Here is a 19,912-nt window from a genome sequence, read left to right as displayed (position 1 = left end):
GAATTGCAGGAGATAAGAACGTGTTGAGGAATGGAGAGTGACAATGAGATTCATGGTTTCTGGAACAGTGTGAAGAAACAGTGATGCCCTATTCCAGGGGTAGACAACCTTGGCTCTTTTATGACTCATGGACTTCAACTCCCAGAATTCCTGAGCCAGCCATGCTGAGGGGAAAGGGAGAAGTTTCCAAGCTGAGCCATGTTGGCTCAGGAATTCTGGGAGTTGAAGTCCACGAATCATAAAAGAGTCAAGGTTGCCTACCCCTGCCCTATCCAGACCGTGTCATTTTTTGAAAGAGATCTTTTTTTTTAAGAAATAGGTTTATATAAATAATTTTTAAAAATTACTTCACAATGAATGGCGAACAGGCCTCTTCTAGAATTTTCTTTTCGGAATGAATATGTTCCTGTTGCTTGGTATCCACTATGTGCTTCTTCTTAATGCATTTCATGGCAAATGCTATGTTCTCGTTCTTAACTTTCACCTGAAGTCACCGGAAAAGAAAATATAATGTCAGAATCATAAACATGAGTTCTCTCCCTTTTTCAAATTCTTCAGAATAACAGCAGAATAGAATTGTAAATCCAAGATGTAATGCTCCCTCCCTCAATTGGCACCTTCTAGATCAGTGGTGTTAAACTCGCAACGTCACCTGATGTGTCGTGACATTTCGCAACTTTTTCCCCATTGCCGGCAGTGGGGTGGGCGCAGTTTCGGTGCAACGCATCTGACCTGCGGGCCGGCAGTTTGACACCTCTGTTCTAGATCAAGGGTGTCCAAACTTGACAATTTTATGACTTGTGGACTTCAACTCCCAGAATTCTCCAGCAAGCATGAAGAATTCTGAGAGTTGAGTCATAAAGTTGCCAGGTTTGGAGATCCCTGTTCTAGATATTTGGACTTCAATTCTCAGAATTCTCAGCAGTGATCCTGCTTTTTGGAGAATTAATTCTTGGAGATGAAGTCAATACATCTCAAGGACTCCCAGGTTTAGGAACAAGTTCTTGCAATGTGTTTTAAACCTTAATACTGTAACCAAGAATGTAAGCAGAGGATCACTTCCAATAAGACAATTTTGTCAAGCATATTGGATCTGCCATTCAGCAAAACATTAACATATGCCCAAACTATTGTTTTCACCAAAAACAGTGGACTTCAGCATATGTATAAATTTTTTTAGAGCATAGATAGATGATCTTTTAGTAGTCCTTTTCTGGGATGGGGGAGCAAGACTGATCTGAAAATTGATTTAAAAATGACAGGCTGCAAGAATAATATAGTAAGGTGCTAAACTGGATATATCAAAGAAACCAACACGGGCTTGAGTTTGTGAAAATAATAAAGATGAGAGATAGATGATGATGGATGGATGGATGGATGGATGGATAGCTAGCTAGATGGTGGATGGATGGATGGATGGATGGATGGATGGATGGATGGATGGATGGATTGGAGTGGGTGGGTGGGTGAATGGATAGATGGATGGATGGATGGATGGATTGAATTGAATTGGAGTGGAGTGAATGGAGTGGAGTGGAGTGGGCGGGTGGGTGGATGGATAGATAGACAGACAGACAGACAGACAGACAGACAGATAGATTGGATTGGACTGGGTTGAGTTGGGTTGGGTTGGGTTGGATGGATGGATGGATCGATGGAAGGATAGATAAATACAGAGAGACAGATAGACAGACAAGATAGATAATTTTAACAATTAAAAGAGATACAAATAACAAACCGAAAGAGTGACCTGGGTACTTTTCTTATATTAAATTTACAAAAGATGCTCGTTAAAGCTTTGGAGAATTTTGTGAGACGGGACAAAGAAAAAATGAAACATCATAAGAAATCAAGTCTTAGACAACCGAAGCACAAAACTGTATCAATCACTCTCCCAATCCCAAGCAAGACGCTAAATTCTTACAAGCTCAACTCTTCCAAATCCACCAACACCCAAAGTCGCAACAATTTCCAGGTGCTGAAAAGGGCAGGAGGCAGGAAATTGGGTAACTTTTTCTGTCAATTGAATCATCTCCAGAGAGAGATCACGAGGGAGTCGCTCCATGGAAGAGACTCTGCATTAAAAAAAAAAAAAGACCTATCAGGATGTTCGGCCTGCTTCAGCCTGCACTCTTTCTAGAGTCTCAACATTTTTTTTACATCGTGGTGACCAAACTGTGTGCAGTATTTCGAGTGTGCTCTTACCAAGGCATTGTAAAGTGGTATTAACACTTCATGTGATCTATATGTTTTAGCTTCCAGTCCCCTAATCATCTTTGTTGCTCTTCTCTGCAGTTGCAGCCGTGTCTAGTGGACAGGAGGATTAAGTAGAACTTAAAAGTGGAGACCTTCTTCAGAAATACTATAGAACAGTGATGGCGAACCTTTTAGAGACCGAGTGCCCAAAACCTGGTCCCACCCTGGTCCACCCCCTGCCCCGCCCCCGCTCCGCCCCCACCCTGCCTGCCCACAGGGCCACTCACCACCTCCAGGGCCTGTTACAGATTGCCCAGCAGCGCCATGACAGCCACGCCCTCTGCCCACGCCCCGCAGCATCAACTGTGCGTGATGGGGTGTGAGGGCAGTCTTGTCTACGCTGCCTGATTGCTATGTCCTTGGCTGCGCTGCTGTGCGTGGGCCACGCTCAGGGGCGACTCTCCTCCAGGGGGGCTGCTGGTGATGAGGGCATCGCAGGGGGGAAGCAAGGCTGGGGCAATGGCAGTGTGCCCACAGAGAGGGCTCCGAGTGCCGCCTCTGGCACCCATGCCATAGGTTCACTGCTATAGAATCAGTACTGGGCTTTAGCTCCAGTATCGTTGCTTTTTGAGTTCTAGTGTCAACGCTGTGACAAACCGAACTGAAGCCATTTTCACTTTGTCTTCGTTGCCACATATTAGTTTAGATGAAGGAAGGTGTGTGTGTGTGTGTAGTTCTCAGTTAGCTAAAACAATTCATATGTGTGAGAACCAAGGTCATTGCTGATAACATTTTGGTGAGTTGGAAAGCTGGGAGGAGAGCCCACATTTTGCAACAATTGGTGAATGTGATTGATGACAGCAAATTGGGGTGGGAATTGAAACTTGTAACTTTGTAACCAGAGGGAGGGAATTTTAGTCTTGGTTTCACCTTTGTATGTGCCAATATCTTGTTTCCAAAATAAAATGCTTTTTAAGGAAGAAATCCTTGCCTTGAAGTTCTTTTAAACGGTTTCATCTGTCGGAACAGTGACATTTAGCAGCAACGGTGGTAAATCTTAGATCTCATGACGTTCATGATGGATTTATTATTTTGACTTACAGCCTGCCTTTCTGTGCATACATAGGCACTCAAGGTAGCTGGGAGGAAGGAGAGGATTCAGTCACAGTCTGGAAAGCCACTGGAACTTTTTCAAAGGAGACTAAGGAGACCAGGAACCAGAAGCAGACGTGGAAGGAACGATCCATGTTTCTCACCATTTGGAAAGAAATCCTGATTCGTTTCAATGGAAAACTGAATGGCATTTGTTGACTGCAGGGACACCATCTGATGGAAGGAATGGGAGAAGGAGGGAGTCCGCTCTCTTTCTACATGTGTGTAATAATAGTAATAATAATAAAGTTGGAAGGGACCTTGGAGGTCATCTAGTCCAACCCCCTGATCAGGCAGGAAATCCTATACCATTTCAGACAAAGGGCTGTCCAGTCTCTTCTTAAAAACGTCCAGTGTTGGAGCATTCACAGCTTCTGGAGGCAGGTTGTAGGGATTTGATTATTCAAGGCATCCTGCAGCTGTCACACCAAGAGGACAGTGCTTGGGGCAAAGCTGTCTTTTTATGATATCACAACAAAGGGAAGGAGAGTGTCTTTTGTCAGTTGATTTGTGTTTCTGTCACAAAAACTGCAGCTTCATGACTGATCTTACTCAACGGAATCAGGACGCTTAGTTTGCCGGGTATGTTTTCAGGTCCTTGAATTCGAAGATACTTATCATAAGGATGCAAGTTTGCTGTACAATAGGGAATTAAATTCAGGTAGTCCTCGACTTAAGACCATAACTGAGCCCAAAATTGATGCTGCTAAGCGAAGCATTGGTTAAGTGAGTTTCCCCCCATTTTACCACCTTTCTTGCCACAATTGCTAAGTAAATCACTGCAGCTGTTAAGTTAGTAACACAATTGTTAAGTGAATTTGGCCTCCCCCTTTGACTTTGCTTGTCAGAAAGTCGCAAAAGGGGATCACATGACCATGTGACACTGCAACCGTCATAAATATGAACCATATTTATGGCTCATATTTGTCATAAGTCCTTTTTTCCCAGTGCTGTTGTAACTTTGAACAGTCACTAAATCAACTGCTGTAAGTCTAGAACAGGGGTAGGCAACCTTGGCTCTTTTATGACTCGTGGACTTCAACTCCCAGAATTCCTGAGCCAGCATGGCTCAGCTTGGAAACCTCTTCCTTTCCCCTCAGCATGGCTGGCTCAGGAATTCTGGGAGTTGAAGTCCATGACTCATAAAGCGGCCCCGGCCTAGGCCAGAGGTAGGCAACCTTGGCTCTTTTATGACTCTTGGACTTCAACTCCCAGAATTCCTGAGCCAGCCATGCTGAGGGGAAAGGGAGAGTTTCCAAGCTGAGCATTGCTAGCTCAGGAATTCTGGGAGTTGAAGTCCACGAGTCATAAAAGAGCCAAGGTTGCCTATCCCTGGTCTAGGACTACCTGTACTAGCCCTGGGAAAAATAATGAGAAAACCTTAGGAGAACTAATTGGGAAAAGGGAGTTTTAAATCTTCCATTGAAGGAAAATCTGAGGGAAGCAAAAGTGAAGCAGCCCAAAGAAATTTACAAGGTCTCCTTCCCCCCCTCAGATGTCAAAAAATATGCAAAACCCAGGCATCGCCCACAGTGCTATTTAAAGTCCTGATAAAATAGCAACATTTCATGAGACGTTAAATATCAATTGTGTTCTCTCTCTGTGTGTGTAGCCATAGCCTGAAATAGTAATTTGTTCAATAAACAGTCATCCAACTTGATTATAGCTCTCAGGGCCTTTTGTGAGTTTACAGTAATGAAGCAAAGAATAAAAGCATTGGAAAATCAATTTTTATTTCTTTTTTTCTGAGCACTCATTCCTGTTCTTATTTCAGACCAGTAGAACACAAGTAGCCCTTGACGTACAACCACAATTGAGCCCAAAATTTATGTTGCTAAGCGAAACATTTGTTAAGTGATTCTGTCCCATTTTGCAGCCTTTCTTGCCTTTCTTGTTAAGGTAGTGGGTGACATGATAGCAGTATTTCAGTATTTGAGAGGCTGCCACCAAGAAGAGGGCATCAAATTATTCTCCAAAGGACCAAAGGGCAGGACAAGAAACAATGGTTGGAAACTGGTCAAGGAGAGAAGCAACCTGGAATTAAGGAGAAACTTCCTGACAGTGAGGACAATCAACCAGTGGAACAGCTTTGCCTCCAGAAGTTGTAGGTACTTCATCACTGGAGATTTTAAAGAAGAGACTAGATAGCCACTTGTCTGAGATGGTATAGGTTCTCCTGCTTGAGCAGGGGGCTGGACTAGAAGACCTCCAAGATCCCTTCCAGCTCTATTCTAATTCTATTCTATTCAATTCTATTCTATTCTATTCCTAGTCTAGTCTAGTCTAGTCTAGTCTAGTCTAGTCCAGTCCAGTCCAGACTATTCTCCATTCTATTCTAGTTTATTCTAGTCTAGTCTATAGTCTAGTCTATATCATATTCTAGTCTAGTCTAGTCTAGTCTACTTTAGTCTAGTCTATATCATATTCTATTCTATTCTATTCTAGTCTAGTCTAGTCTAGTCTAGTCTAGTCTAGTCTATATCATAATTCTATTCTGTTCTGTTCTGTTCTGTTCTATTCTATTCTATTCTAGTCTAGTCTAGTCTAGTCTAGTCTAGTCTAGTCTAGTCTCATGGCTGTTAAGTGAATAAGGCTTCTCCATTGAATTTGCTCATTGGAAGCTCACAAAAGGTGATCACATAACCCCGGGACACTGCAACCATCATAGATATGAGTCAGTTGCCAAGCATCCAAAATTTGAGATCATGTGACCATGGGGATGCTGCAATGATCGTAAGTGTGAAAAATGGTCATAAGTCACATTTTCCAGTGCCACTATGACTTCAAATAGTCACTAAATGAATGGTTGTAAGCTGGGGACTACCTGTAATCTCTTAAAATCAGAAGGACTGAAACAAGAACAAGACTGATGGGGCACTTGGCTCTTTCAAGCTTTTGCCCTCCAAATCTGTGACAAGTAATGAAACGTCTGCAACAAAACAAGCAAACTCAGACAGCATCAAGGACCTTTCATTTCAACCCTCCTTTAATGGGAAGTATAATTCCCAGAATTGTTACCCAGCATGGTCAAAGGTGAGAATCATGTTGAGGACTGAGACTAAGGACCCTCCCACCATCTATAATTGACTGCATCTCCATGGCTTCAAGCAGCATCTCCAATAGTGATGGTGCTGGCACACAGCACTAAGTGATCTTGATTAGCTTTTCTGGGAATATATATGTTCTGTCCTTGCTAAGAATAAAAGTACTGTATTTATAAAGTAACCCATAATATGGGAGTTTTAAAAAGAAATTGTGGATCACTTACTAGAATTAAAACCAAATTATAGAAGCCTATGTAGGAGATAACCAGGCTGAGCCAGAGGAAGGGGTCAAGCACGTCATTAGTCTCAAGTCCCTTCGTGCCCACAGGAGATCTAAGTCCAGCCCACCATGAATTCCGTTGACTCTTAGCTACCGCTAAGCTAATAAGCTAAGCTAATTTGCTTTGACTATTAGTAATTCACATTCTTGTAGAGAGCTTAAGCTTACAACAAGTCCTTTATATTGATTTAAACTGGCTCAGCACTGGGGGACGGCACAAATTACTGGTCTCGGGTGAGCTTGGTTTTAGGGGACATGACTGGCAGGATGTTGAACTTAAGATTGCAAACAAGACCTCAGAGAACATTTCAGAGCTGCATGCTTAAGAGTTTCCTGTCATCTTGTACAGGGAATCCAAATTTAACATTTTTATGTAAAGAGCAGAAGGTGAAACGAGGACACTGAATTATGGAAACTTTGTTGGAAGCTTGAAAAATTGCCAAGTAATTGTCACTTACGTGCATTATGGAAACATGGGCCCAGATATGAAATAACAGCTGGTTTAGAATGTGTCGTTGCTGAACAGTTCTAGCAGAAAACATTTGGAAGCAAAGGGCAGCATCTTATATTCATTAAAGCAAAACTTTGTGTTTTTATTATTCTGAACTGTTTGCTCAAATAAAAAGTCCATGCATGGTGATTTTCTTAAGCTTCAAAGTGTTGACCAAAATGTTTACCAAACTAGCAACACCAGAGGTGGTAGAATTTTTTCTGTATTTTTTATAACCCCGCTGTTCCAATTCTATCTAATTTGACACAACATTGGTGAGGTTACCTTCCTTACAGTTTCAGAAACCAGTTGGAAGACTTACTGAGCGTGTCTTTTTTCATCATCTCGAGCCAAAGTTGCTACGTAACCCACAAGGTATGCTTGCAGTTCTTCAAACGTTCCAACCGTTTGATTAAAAGTTCTGCAAATACAACAGAAGTGAGTCAAAATATATCCTTTTGCTAGAAAAAAAAATATTGCAGCAGTCTTCTATGGAGATATAAGTATTTTAAAACTCATAAACCAGGGGTGTCAAATTCAATTTGATTGAAGGCCGCATCAGCATTGCGGTTGCCCTCGGAGGGTGGGGTGTGTGGCCAGGGTAGGTGCAGCCTACTGGGCATGGATGGAATGGGTGTGGCCTACTGGGTGGATGTGGCCAGCTCTACATCATTCGCGTCAAGGGTACCTGTGGGGGCCTGGGCAGGAGTGGGACAGATCTGAGAGTCTCTGGCAGAAGGGGGTGGGACCAGGGCAGAGCCTATCAAGCCGGATATGTGAAGTAGGCAAGGGCCATTTTATGGCCACTTCCAGATGATGGTGCATTTCTTTATTCCTCACAAAAGGTGACACTTCCCCAGCATGCACCCAAGGGTGGGGCCGACGTGGCAGGGGCTGGTCCTTCGCTGTTTCCACACGGCCTTGTGGAGCTAAGACTGAATGCATTTCAGCATAGATGGCCACCACAAAATTGTACATTGGTTCCTGGCCAGCCTGTCCCCTTTTTATAACATATGACCTAAGGACTTCCGCAATTTGATAGTCCACCAATATGATGGACTGCAATATCCAGAATTCCCAATCAGTAAGGCAAAGGGTAGTCCAACACATCTCACTGAGGGTAAAGCTGGGTCAATGCATTACCAAGACATGGTTTGCTTAACTATACTTACTTGACTAAGGCCCAACAGCTGTTCAGCAACACAGTCAGTCAAAGCCAAACACACTTAGCATGATTTGTGAACCCAGCCACAATTATAACAATGATCATAGTGTGACAGAAGCATCAGCAGCTGCTACTGTATAGTGCAATGGATAATTAGAAAAAATATCCAGAGGTCTGGCCTTTTTGATGCCATGATTAAAAAGAAAATCACCCACAGCAGTCACTGCACGTTGCTGCCACAAACTAATTCTCTGAACAAGCCAACTGCACCTTTCAAAGGTGAGAAAGATGGCAGGCAATTATCACACTATTACAGACCCAACCAACTTGGGATCTAAAAAATTGAACCCAGATCATCAGCTGTGTAATGCAGCCTACCAGGAACCTGATAAAAGTCATTATTTTCTCTTTGCCTAGACTGAAAAAATCAAAGGAGCCTAAGAAAGATTAAATGGGCAACATTAAACTTATTTTAGATATTTTTTTCGCAGTTGCGCTTGAAATACAAGATTCCCAGGAAGATATACAATCAACAGAAACATTAAATTTAAAACTATATACATGCTAACAAAGATCAAAGAACAGAAACTGCAAACATGGTAAAACCCATACTGTCCAATTAAGTACCAAAATACCATTCAGCTCACAACAGAGGTAACATCTGCTGAAATGCTTAAGTAATGTTTTAAAATACTGTTTGAAACAATGCTAGGGTTGCAATTCAATTTTGAATTCACACTGTTTTTCATTTTCATCCTGTTAATATAGCTGGAGGCTCACTGGAGTATAACTTAGATATTTATACATTTCCTGTTATGTCAGTCTAGTCCATATATCTGAAGGAACAAATTCCTGCCTTTATAAATATATAAAGCAGCTAACTGCTGTTCATGGTCTCACTGTATGCAGGAGTCACTATTTTAAAAAACCAATTAAAATATAAAAGTTAGAGATGATAAAGACAATCAACTAGTTGAACAGCAATGCAGTGAACATGAACCATTCCAGTCCTAATGTAGCCACCGTTGTCCAAAATAACTAGGCCTGTTTTTCCTCTCCCCCACCTCTTTTTGTGCCTTCAAGTCTGTTTGACTCCAGCAGTTTTCTTAGCAAGGTTTCCAAAAGCGATTTGCCATTGCATTCTTTCTAGTCCTAAAAAAAAGTTGACTGACCTGAAGCCACACAGCTGGTTTTATGCTTAAGGCAGGACTAGAACTCACAGTCTCCTGATTTTATCTTGGTACCTTAACCACTACACCAAACTGCTTTTTGCTTTACTTGAAATATTTCAATGTTCACTACTATGGAGATTTTCCTTATTTACTAATTAAGCAGCCAGAGCATACCACTCTGCAGTAATTAAAATCTTTGATGATCCAAATGGGAACTGGATGTTCTTAGTTTTTTTTTAAAAAAAAACAAAACCCTATGAAGTATCCCCATAGTTACATCTCTGAGGTTAGAAGAGATAGCACTATCAATCATGAGCTTAATTATATAATTTCCCCACTTCCTAACACATGCACATCTTGGTAACATAATTGCACAAGGCACACCACATGCTTGTTGCAGCTTCAGGACAAAACCAAGTATTGCAAACACAAATAACTTCAGGATCTTGCAACAACATGTTACAATGCAGAAGAGAGTGGTGATTCCTGATCTATTGAGAGGACCTTGGTGCTTTCTGAGCTTCATTGTTTTTTTTTTACAGATGTTTCATTACCCAAACAAGGTAATCTAAGACTAGCACTGATGATGTTACCTAGCTTGGTAATGAAAGGTCTGCAAGAAAACAACTGAGTTCAGAGAGCACCAAAGACCCTGAGCTACAAATATTCTGCTCTTCAATGGTCAGTCTGCCTGTTTTGCTACCTTCCCCTTAATGTCCACCTCCTCCAAATTTGGGCAAGGAAAAAAGAAGTGAAGAGAACATAGAAAATCTTTGATGTAACTTATCGGTGAACAGGAAAAGCGGCTGGAAAGAAGACAGCGGTGCAGGAAGAGAATACTTACTCTCTGTCAATAACGAGGCACTCCACATCGTTTTCGTCTGCAATTATATTAGCAGACCTAACATCATCACTGCAAACAGAAATATATCAATTGAGTTTAGGTAGATAAGAAGAGTAAGTAACAGGTCAGATTTACGCTATAATCCTGTACAGATAGTCCTGGACTTACGACCCAAAATTTCCATTGGTGAGCAAGGCAGTTGTTAAGTGAATTTTACTCCATTTTACAACCTTTTCTTGCCACAGTTGTTAAGTGAATCACTGCAGTTGCTAAGTTAGCAACATAGTTGTTAAGTGAATCTGGCTTCCCCATTGACTTTGCTTATCAGAAGGTCGCAAAAGGGAATCGCGTGACCCCAGGACACAGCAACCATCATGTTGCACAGTTGCTAAGTGTCCAAATTTTGAACACACGATCATGGGGGTGCTGCAACGGTGTGAAAGATGGTCAGAAATTACATTTTTCAGTGCTGTTGTACCTTTGTAGGAGTCACAAAACTGTTGTAAGCTGAGGATTATCTGTATACACTTATTAACAGTCTGTTTCCCTTGAGCATAAAACTTATTTCTAAAACTATATCTAGAGAGAACCACATTGATTTATGACAAGCAACTAGATACTAGAATAGAATAGAAATAAAATTAGAATAGAAATTAGAATAGAAATTAGAATAGAATAGAATAGAATAGAATAGAATAGAATAGAATAGAAATAAGAATAGAATAGAAATAAGAATAGAATAGAATAGAACAGAAATAAGAATAGAATAGAATAGAAATAAGAATGGAATGGAATGGAATGGAATAGAATAGAATAGAATAGAATAGAATAGAATAGAATAGAATAGAACAGAGCTGGAAGGGACCTTGGAGGTCTTCTAGTCCAGCCCCCTGCTCAAGCAGGAGAACCTATACCATCTAAGACAGGTGATTGTCCAGTCTCTCACTCTCTCAAGACAGGTGATTGTCCAGGCAGGTGATTGTCCAAATGCCTGTGTGTAACCTTGATTTTCTATGGTATCTTTGCAAAAATCTCTTTAACAATGATTTTACAGAACAAAAGTGGATGAAACATGCAAGCTAATTTGTTACCTAAGTAAGCATTATCTATTTGTCCAAGTGCCACTTCAAAGTTTAAATCCTCCCATTATTACTATCCCTGCTGTTTCCTCTGTTCGAAGCACTGTTGATACCTAACAACCAATTCATCATCTCTGCAGGTTCTCTACATCTGTGCTGCTAAATGTTCTTGATATGGATAATTTTAACACAAGCTCGCGATGCTTTATTTATTTCACTTCATTGTTGATTCTTCTTTTAAAGCGGTGTTGCTCAAATATATATATATATATATATATATATATATATATATATATATATATATATATATATATATATATTGACCCAGCATTGTCCTGTGTGCATTCGTGCAGCAGTGAAATGGATTTAGTGAGATTTTTTGTTGGTTTAGTAGAGCAATGTTTTTTAATTTTTAATTTTTTTAAAAAAAACCCAGTGATTAGATGGCTGACCTAGAAACTAGAAGACGGTTAAGTTCTAGTTCTGTTTTAGGTATGAAAGGCAGATGAGTAATTTTAAGCCAATCACCATGAAACTATGAATTCTAGTTCTGTTTTAGATATGAAAGCCAGCTGATTGACTTTGGGCCAATCGCTAGGAGACTGTGAGATCTAGTTCCACCTAAGGCATGAAAGCCAGCTGAATGACCCTGTGCCAATCATCAGGAGATGGTGAGTTCTAGTCCTGCCTTAGATACGAAAGCCAGCTGAGTGACTTTGGGCCAATCACCAGGAGAGGGTGAGTTCTAGTCCTGCCTTAGGCATGGAAGCCACCTGGATGAATATGGGGCAGTCACTACCTCTCAGCCAACTCATCTCACAGGGTTGTGGTGGGGAAAACCGAAGGAAGGAATATATTATGTACGTTTGCCATCTTGAGTTGCTTATATACTAAATGAATAAAGGCAGGATAAAAATCAAGTAACTAACAAATAAGTCAACAAAAATCTCATAAATTCATGTCACTGCTGCACGAATGCACACTGTGGACTATGGTTTCATGAGTAGTTCCAGAATTGGCTTGTGCCCCATGCATCAGAGCATCTGCTTCGAAAAATCCATCAGCTGCAACTACCAGATGCAAAAAAAAAAATCAGCATACATTAACCAAGAAAGACAGTTTGGATGGAAGAGGCAGTGAGGGGAAAAAATGGTAGCATGGATGCCCACTCTTTCAGTCATCTATGAATTATAATACTAGTTAATTCAGGAATATTACACCTTGGCAACTTTAAGACAGTGGTTCTCAACCTGTGGGTCGGAACCCCATTTGGGGTCGAATGACCATTTCACGGGGGTCACCAAACAATGCAGTCCGCCATTTTTTTCCCCTTTTCCTTAGCTGTGCTACTCCCTTTTATTCTATTGGCTTTTGAAAGCCAATAGAATAGACTCTCTTGAATAGAGTCTAATTCTATTGGCTTTCAAAAGCCAATAGGAATTGTCCAGGCTGTCTCTGCCCTGCTGAGCCCGCCAAAAGTCCCATTCTGCAAATGGTGCTGTACCAGTTGAGTAGTCCTCGACTTACGACCGGTTGAGTAGTCCTCGACTTATGACCGGTTGGGGGTCGCAGCATTAAAAAGGTTGAGAACCACTGCTTTAGGACATGCTGGCTGAGGAATTATGGGAGTTGAAGTCCACAGATCTTAAAGTTGCCAATGTTGGACCCCCCTGAGTTAATTTCTTAAAAATAAAATGATGTCCTTACCTTGTCTTCTCAGTCCCTGTTCCATTTTGAACTCCTCAAATGTTTAAATAACAATGGAAGTGCTTCCAAATGGGAAATAATTTTAAACCAACCTGATCAAGGCCTTTTCTCCAAAAGAATCTCCTTTCTGCAACGTTTTAATCAACTGAGGCTGGGTCTGCCCTTCTGGGGTCTGGGTAACCTTAACCTAGGAAATGAAGACCCACTAATTAAGTCAAAAATAAATGCAATATACTTAATAGACCTGCTTCATCCTTAACGTTCACCATAACAATCCATTAAGATAAAGGACCTCCATCAAAATTCATGATCCATCTAGAGAGCCAGTTTAGTCTAGTAGTGAAGGCACCAGCTTAGAAAGCAAGAGACCACGAGTTCAAGTCCTACCTTAGCCATTTGGGCCTGTCATTCTCTTTCAGCCCAACCCACCTCACACGATTGTTCTTGTTGTTGTTGTGGGGAAAATAGGAGGCAAAAGGTGGGATATATTTGCCACCTTGAGTTGTTTGTAAAAATAATAAATATGAGATATAAATAAATAAGAATTAAAAAAATTAAGGGATATAACCAGAAAATTGAGTATTTTTATCATGGCGAGTTCCAATGAGATTTTATAACTCAAGGCTGGACTTTGAAAAGCAGAGACAAGGATCTGAATCACAGACTTGTAAATATTGGCTACAATTGAATGTAATCCCTTGTGATTGTCTCTTTTTAGTGATAGACAGCGAACAATTCTCTTTGTTGAGACTTTCTGGAACACTTTTGGCACTAGAGTCAGAGCGTGCCAGAGCTAATATCAAACAAAGAACAAGGGATAATAATTGGATGTGGCATGGGTTCCAAGCTAATATAATTTGAATTGAATCAATTGTTCTCTGAAGCTCACAGATTATTGAGTTAATATCAGTTCCAATTATAGAAAACCTTCGTGATGGCCAGGTTTTTGCAAAGAGATTTTGTCCTTGTGGTTCTCTAGATTGAACCAGCAAAACAGGCCGTCCTAAGCTGTTTTGTTTTATAATTATATTTGGCACTTTCACATTGCTCTCCTTCTAAAGTCATCCCAATGTTATCAAGAGGTGTCACAAAGCATTTTCTGTTTACAGTCCAGACCGAGAGACATATATAAAGCCAGCCAAATATTGTATTTATCTGCCCAGTTGATCAGATAAAGAAAAATATAAAGACATAAAATATCTTCCCTAATTTCTTTTAACTGTAAAAATGAGGTGGATCTTACTACTGTATTTCAGGCAGAGACTTCAATACACACTTATGTCAGTGGAAGTAAAAACAACAACAACACAACTATTTCTTTATGTTTTGGGATTTTTTTTTTTCCCTTTACCCATTGTAACGATATCCTTCCTTTCCTACCTTGTCCTCTTCTCACCCCCCCCCCACTCCACCATTAAGAGATTTTAAATTTCGGCTTTATTTCCAAAGCTGCCAGTTGCTGCTTAGAATGGTATGCGGTTTCCTGCTTGAGCAGGGGGCTGGACTAGAAGACCTCTAAGGTCCCTTCCAACTCTATGATTTTATATTCTAATTCCTATGTGTGGATTGGGATTTTATAACTTAAGGCTGGACATTATCCCTTTCCCAAAAAGAGAAGACAGTTTGATCTAGTGGTTAAGACACCAGGCTACAAAGTGGGAGATTGTGGGTTCAAGTCCTGCCTTAGCCATGAAAGCCAGCTGGGTGACTTTGGGCCAATCATCAGGAAACTGTGAATTCAAGTCCCGCCTTAGACATGACTGGCTGGGTGAGCCAGTCACTCTCTCTCAACCCAACTCATTCTCATAGGGTTGTTGTGTGAAAAATAGAAGGAAGAACCTTAAGTTGCTTGTAAAAATAATAATGGCGAGACACAAACAAATAAAATAAAAATAGAAAAAGTCTGCAGAGATTCCAGCATACTGAGACTGCAATGTGGTGAAATCATATTCTTGTACGTGTATCTTTGCCAAAGAGCATGGATGAAGGGCAGGACAGGAATCCATTGATGAAAGACTGAATATCCCACATAGCTATTGTGATGGTTAAGAGTGTAAATCTTGCTTGATCTTCCCAGTTTGCAAAAATGATGCAAAGTAATACAAAGAAATGCCCCACATCAGTTTTAAGGTAAGGGAACAGCTCATTTAAAATAACTCCCTTACAAAGTAAAAAGCTTATACTTCAAGGGAAAATGTTCCCATTCATTATATTTTTGTGAAGTTAGTTTTTTTACATGGAGATTTTTTTTCCTTTGTTTTTTAAAAAATGTAGGACCGGATGAAACTTAACATGCAAACTCATTCCAATAGATTTTTCCGAAAGAAAGATAGCACAAAGGAGGGCAGTTTGTAGTTTAAATGCCCAGGTGAGAGCATGCTTAAATGTGCCTCACCTCTGCAGTTACAAATTCTGAAATAGAAAATAGACCACAGAGATTAGGACAGCGGTTCTCAACCTATGGGTCGCGACCCCATTTGGGGTCGATCAACCATTTCATAGGGGTCACCAAGCAAAGCTGTCCGCCATTTTTTTCCCCTTTTCCGGCGGGTGCCTTACCTCCCTTGGGCTGGGCCAGCTGGTGGCCCAGCCGGTGATCGGCCAGCTCCGTCTCTGCCGCTTGCCAGCTACGCCTCGGCTGGCGCAGGGGGCAGCACCACGCATGCGTGGCGCTCCCAGGCAGGGAAAGTCCTCGACTTACGACCGGTTGGGTAGTCCTCGACTTACGACCGGTTTAGTCCTCGACTTACAACCGGTTTAGTCCTCGACTTACGACCGGTTTAGTCCTCGACTTACGACCGGTTTAGTCCTCGACTTACGACCAGTTGGGGGTCGCGGCATTAAAAAGGTTGAGAACCACTGGACTAGGATATCAATTGTAGCTACTTAGATTTCACTGAAATAGAATGAAAAACCTTCATTCTATTTGTACAACAATGAAATGAAATGGTGTATTATATATGTTATGGGTTTTCTGTCCTTGGAGCAGTTTAAGAAGGAAAACAGCGACTTCTCATAGATTGTTAATTGGCTTTCCTGAACATCACAGGTGGTTAGACTAGACTTGTTAAGGTTTCTTTTAATTCTTCAGTTCTATGACTCTATAACAAACGAACTTCAAAATCCCATTTGTCTCCAAATGGTACTTCTAAATATGATCGCAGGAGAAATATATTAAATATGTTAAGGAGTTATCATATTATTTTTCATTAAAATAGCATGTAAATGATATTCTGGTTTAGGGACTTATTTATTTTGCTTTATGGAGTGAGTCCTACCACAGCAATAATGTTTATGTTAATACTTACAATAATAGTAGCAATTGTTGCACATTTCTAGCTTTAAACAAATCTGATTCCAATTCTTACTCCTGTGTTTAAATGTCTTACAAGAATTAGCGCAGATCACCATATCCATTTTAGCACCTCTTTTTATTCCTTCTATCGCATGCCAAGGTATAGCCCATAATGGTACTTTAAAATCACTTTTATAATATTTTCTCCAGGTCCTAAGTAAAGAAATTCTTAGAATATGAGCTTTAAAGACCCAATCCATTTTTTTTATTAAATATTAAATAGGCATGCCACCCAAAAAGTAAATCCCATCCCTCTAGATGGAGTATCTCAGGATTTGTCAAATTTACCCAATCACTAATTAGTGTTAGAACCACCGCATCATAGTATAATTTCAAATTCGGTACCTTGAGTCCACCCCTCTCACGGAAGTCTTGCATAATTTTAAACTTAACCCTTGGCTTTTTCCCTGCCCAAATGAATTTATTAAGGCCTTTCTGCCATTCACTTAGATTAATCTCATTCTTCAAAATCGGTAACATTTGAAACAAAAAGAGAAACTTGGGTAGAATATTCATTTTTATCACTGCAATTGGACAAAACTGGCAGTTAAAATCACGGGAAGAGTTAGCACAAGAAAATATTATTTACTCTTGGTTCCAATATAGGCAACTAGTAGATAGATGGAAGGTGGATTGTAAGGTGGGTTTTCTTAGAGAAGATGAAAATTTTATTAAGCAAGTGAAGGATCAAAGACAAACCCACACTAAGAGAATTTATGGGGTTTTAGTTGAATTGGACTCAGAAACGTAACTAATTAAAGATTGTATAATCAGATGGGCACAGAACTTTGGTGAGCCAGTTCCATTGGACACCTGGGAAAATATTTGGGTGAGAAATGTCAAATTTACACAAGCACAGAACTTAAGGGAGAATTTTTATAAAATGTTTTATAGATGGCACCTTGATCCACAAAAAATGTCTCTTATGTACCCTGACTTACAACCTAAATGTTGGAGATGTGGTTGTATGGATGCTACTTTTTATCATATTTGGTGGTCGTGTAGAGAGATAAAAGCATTTTGGATTAAGATATGGTGGAATATCCAGAGAATTTTTAGAAGGAGGGTAAAATTTACTCCGCAATTATTTTTGTTGGGTATAGTTACTGATTGTGATACAAAGGAGGTTATATTGATGTTAAATTTGATTACAGCCGCGAGGCTGTTAGTAGGACAATATTGGAAGAAGGAATCTTTGCCTACATTGCAGGAATGGTTTCTTAAAGTGTCTTATTTGGCGGAAATGGCAAAGATTTCGGCTTTTTTAAAGGAACAAATGCAAGAGAAATTTCTTGCTGTTTGGGATAAATGGATAAAATTTATACAATTTAAACTGGATATTAAAAAATATTATATAGCCTTTTCATAATCTTTATTTTTATATATATACATATATATTTTAATGTTATATTTTCTTTTTTTTTTACAAATATAATTTTTTAATTGTTTTTTAATTAAGCCTATATTCTGCTCTGGGAAGCTCGGGGGGGGGAAGGGGGGGTGTTTGGCTGGGGGTTGGGGAAGGGGGGTTTTGTTGTGTAATGTTTAGTTTTTTTTGTATATGTTGTTTTTTGTTTTTGTATTGTTTTGTTCTTTTTGTAAAACTTATAAAACTTTTTAATTAAAAAAAAAAAAAAGAATTAGCGCAGATCCAGCTTGCAGCAACCCAGATCATCACTAGATGGCAGCAAAGAGACTTTTCAATGCCAATTTTTTCTTGTCATCTACTCTGGATTTTGGCAGCCCAAATATAGTAGCAAATATCCATCTTATCTTCTTGGTTTCCAGATTTTGCAAATATTGTTTAGCAGAAACCAAGAAGAACTGATCCTTGCAAGCGGCCAGCATAAGTGTTTATATCTAGAGCTTGCAAACTTGGTTACACACCATCTGTCTCTTTTCATGCATGATGTGTTTGTTCTCCAATAGTTAATGCATAAATGTTTTTTCATTAAGTCTCTCTCCCCTTCCCCCCCCCCCTTTGCATAAGAAAGAGGAATGATTTCTTTCTGGGGGGTTTTTCAAGTGCTGCTTTTGAAGGCTTTGGCTGAGATCCAAAGACTATTTTAGTCATGTTTAAAGTCAGGGAATATCCAACTGAATTTTGACCATTATTTTAAAGAGCAAATCTACCCTCCTCCAAAGTCTTAGATGCTTCATGATTTGTATTAAATCACATCTGCTTTCAGCTATCCAGCACATGTTTGTCTAGATAAATATCTTAAATAATTACATCTTTCATATGTGCATCAATGATTTTCCTTCTAGACTTTGCAAAACACCTGTCATTTGCTGTGGGGCTACCCTACATTTCTGTGGCTTTATCAGGCATGTTTTGGACCTATTATCAGTTTAGGTAGGTTGATTTCAGAAAACACTGCTCTTTAACAGAATAAGAGTTGGAAGGGACCTTGGAGATCTTCTAGTCCAACCCTCTGCTCAGGCAGGAAACCCTATGTCATTTCAGACAAATGATTGTACAATCTCTTCTTAAACACCTGCAGTGATGGAGCACCCACAAATTCTGAGTGCAAATCGTTCCACTGATCAATTGATTCTCACTGTCAGGGAATTTCTCCTTAGTTCTAGGTTGCTTCTCTCCTTGATTAGTTTCCGTCTGTTGCTTCTTGTCCTGCCTTCAGGTGCTTTGAAGAATAGATTGACCCCTCTTCTATGTGGCAGTCCCTGAGATATTGGAACCCTGCTATTGTGTCACCCACAGTCTTTCTTTTCATTAAACTACACACCCCCAATTCCAGCTGTCATTCTGCATATCCTTTAGCCTCCAGTCCCCTAATCATCTTTGTTGCTCTTCTCTGCACTCTTTCTAGAGTCTCAACATCTTTTTATCTTTTTGCGGTGACCAAAACTGGATGCAGTGTTCCAATATTCTATAAAGAACCATATGTCCTTTCCTTGTAGCTTCTGTTTTGGGGTGCAGTGGGGAAAGGGTGACCAAAAAAGGAAAAAAAGAAGATATTAGGGAAAGATAGAGAATAGAGATCCTACTCTCTTTGGTAGTAGTAGTAATAATAATAATAATAATGTTGGAAGGGACTTTGGAGGTCATCGAGTCCAACCCCCTGCTCAGGCAGGCAGGAAACCCTACACCATTTCGGACAAATGACTGTCCAGTCTCTTCTTAAAAACTTCCAGTGTTGGAGCATTCACCGCTTCTGGAGGCAGGTTGTTCCATTGGTTAATTGTTCTAACTGTCAGGCAGTTTCTCCTTAGTTCTAGGTTGCTTCTCTCCTTAATGAGTTTCCATCCGTTGCTTCTTGTCCTGCCCTCAGGCATGACTCTCAACAGGCTCTTGAGAAAATATAGCCCTCAGCCAAAAAAAGAAAGAAAGAAAGAAAGAGAGAGAGAGAGAGAGAGAGAGAGAGAGAGAGAGAGAGAGAGAGAGAGAGAGAAAGAGAAAGAAAGAA

At 40.1% G+C, this 19,912-nt stretch overlaps 1 protein-coding gene across 1 annotated transcript in view; it reads right to left on the bottom strand.

Moving 5' to 3' along the window:
• The window catches only part of PRKG2 (protein kinase cGMP-dependent 2), a 93,216-nt gene that overhangs the window by 16,902 nt on the left and 56,402 nt on the right, over positions 1 to 19,912 (bottom strand). The window contains exons 8-12 of the mRNA XM_039350891.1: positions 13,222 to 13,316; positions 10,344 to 10,412; positions 7,485 to 7,583; positions 1,925 to 2,075; positions 348 to 484 (exon numbers count right to left, since the gene is read on the bottom strand). Coding sequence (XP_039206825.1) covers positions 348 to 484; positions 1,925 to 2,075; positions 7,485 to 7,583; positions 10,344 to 10,412; positions 13,222 to 13,316 — 551 coding nt within the window. The remainder of the gene's footprint in view (positions 1 to 347; positions 485 to 1,924; positions 2,076 to 7,484; positions 7,584 to 10,343; positions 10,413 to 13,221; positions 13,317 to 19,912) is intronic.

Source organism: Crotalus tigris, unplaced genomic scaffold (assembly GCF_016545835.1).
Source record: "Crotalus tigris isolate CLP2741 ecotype Arizona unplaced genomic scaffold, ASM1654583v1 scf7180000018362.2422785, whole genome shotgun sequence".
Taxonomy (NCBI): domain Eukaryota; kingdom Metazoa; phylum Chordata; class Lepidosauria; order Squamata; family Viperidae; genus Crotalus; species Crotalus tigris.
Note: the sequence above shows the minus strand (reverse complement) of the source record. Positions and strands in the feature narration are given on the sequence as shown.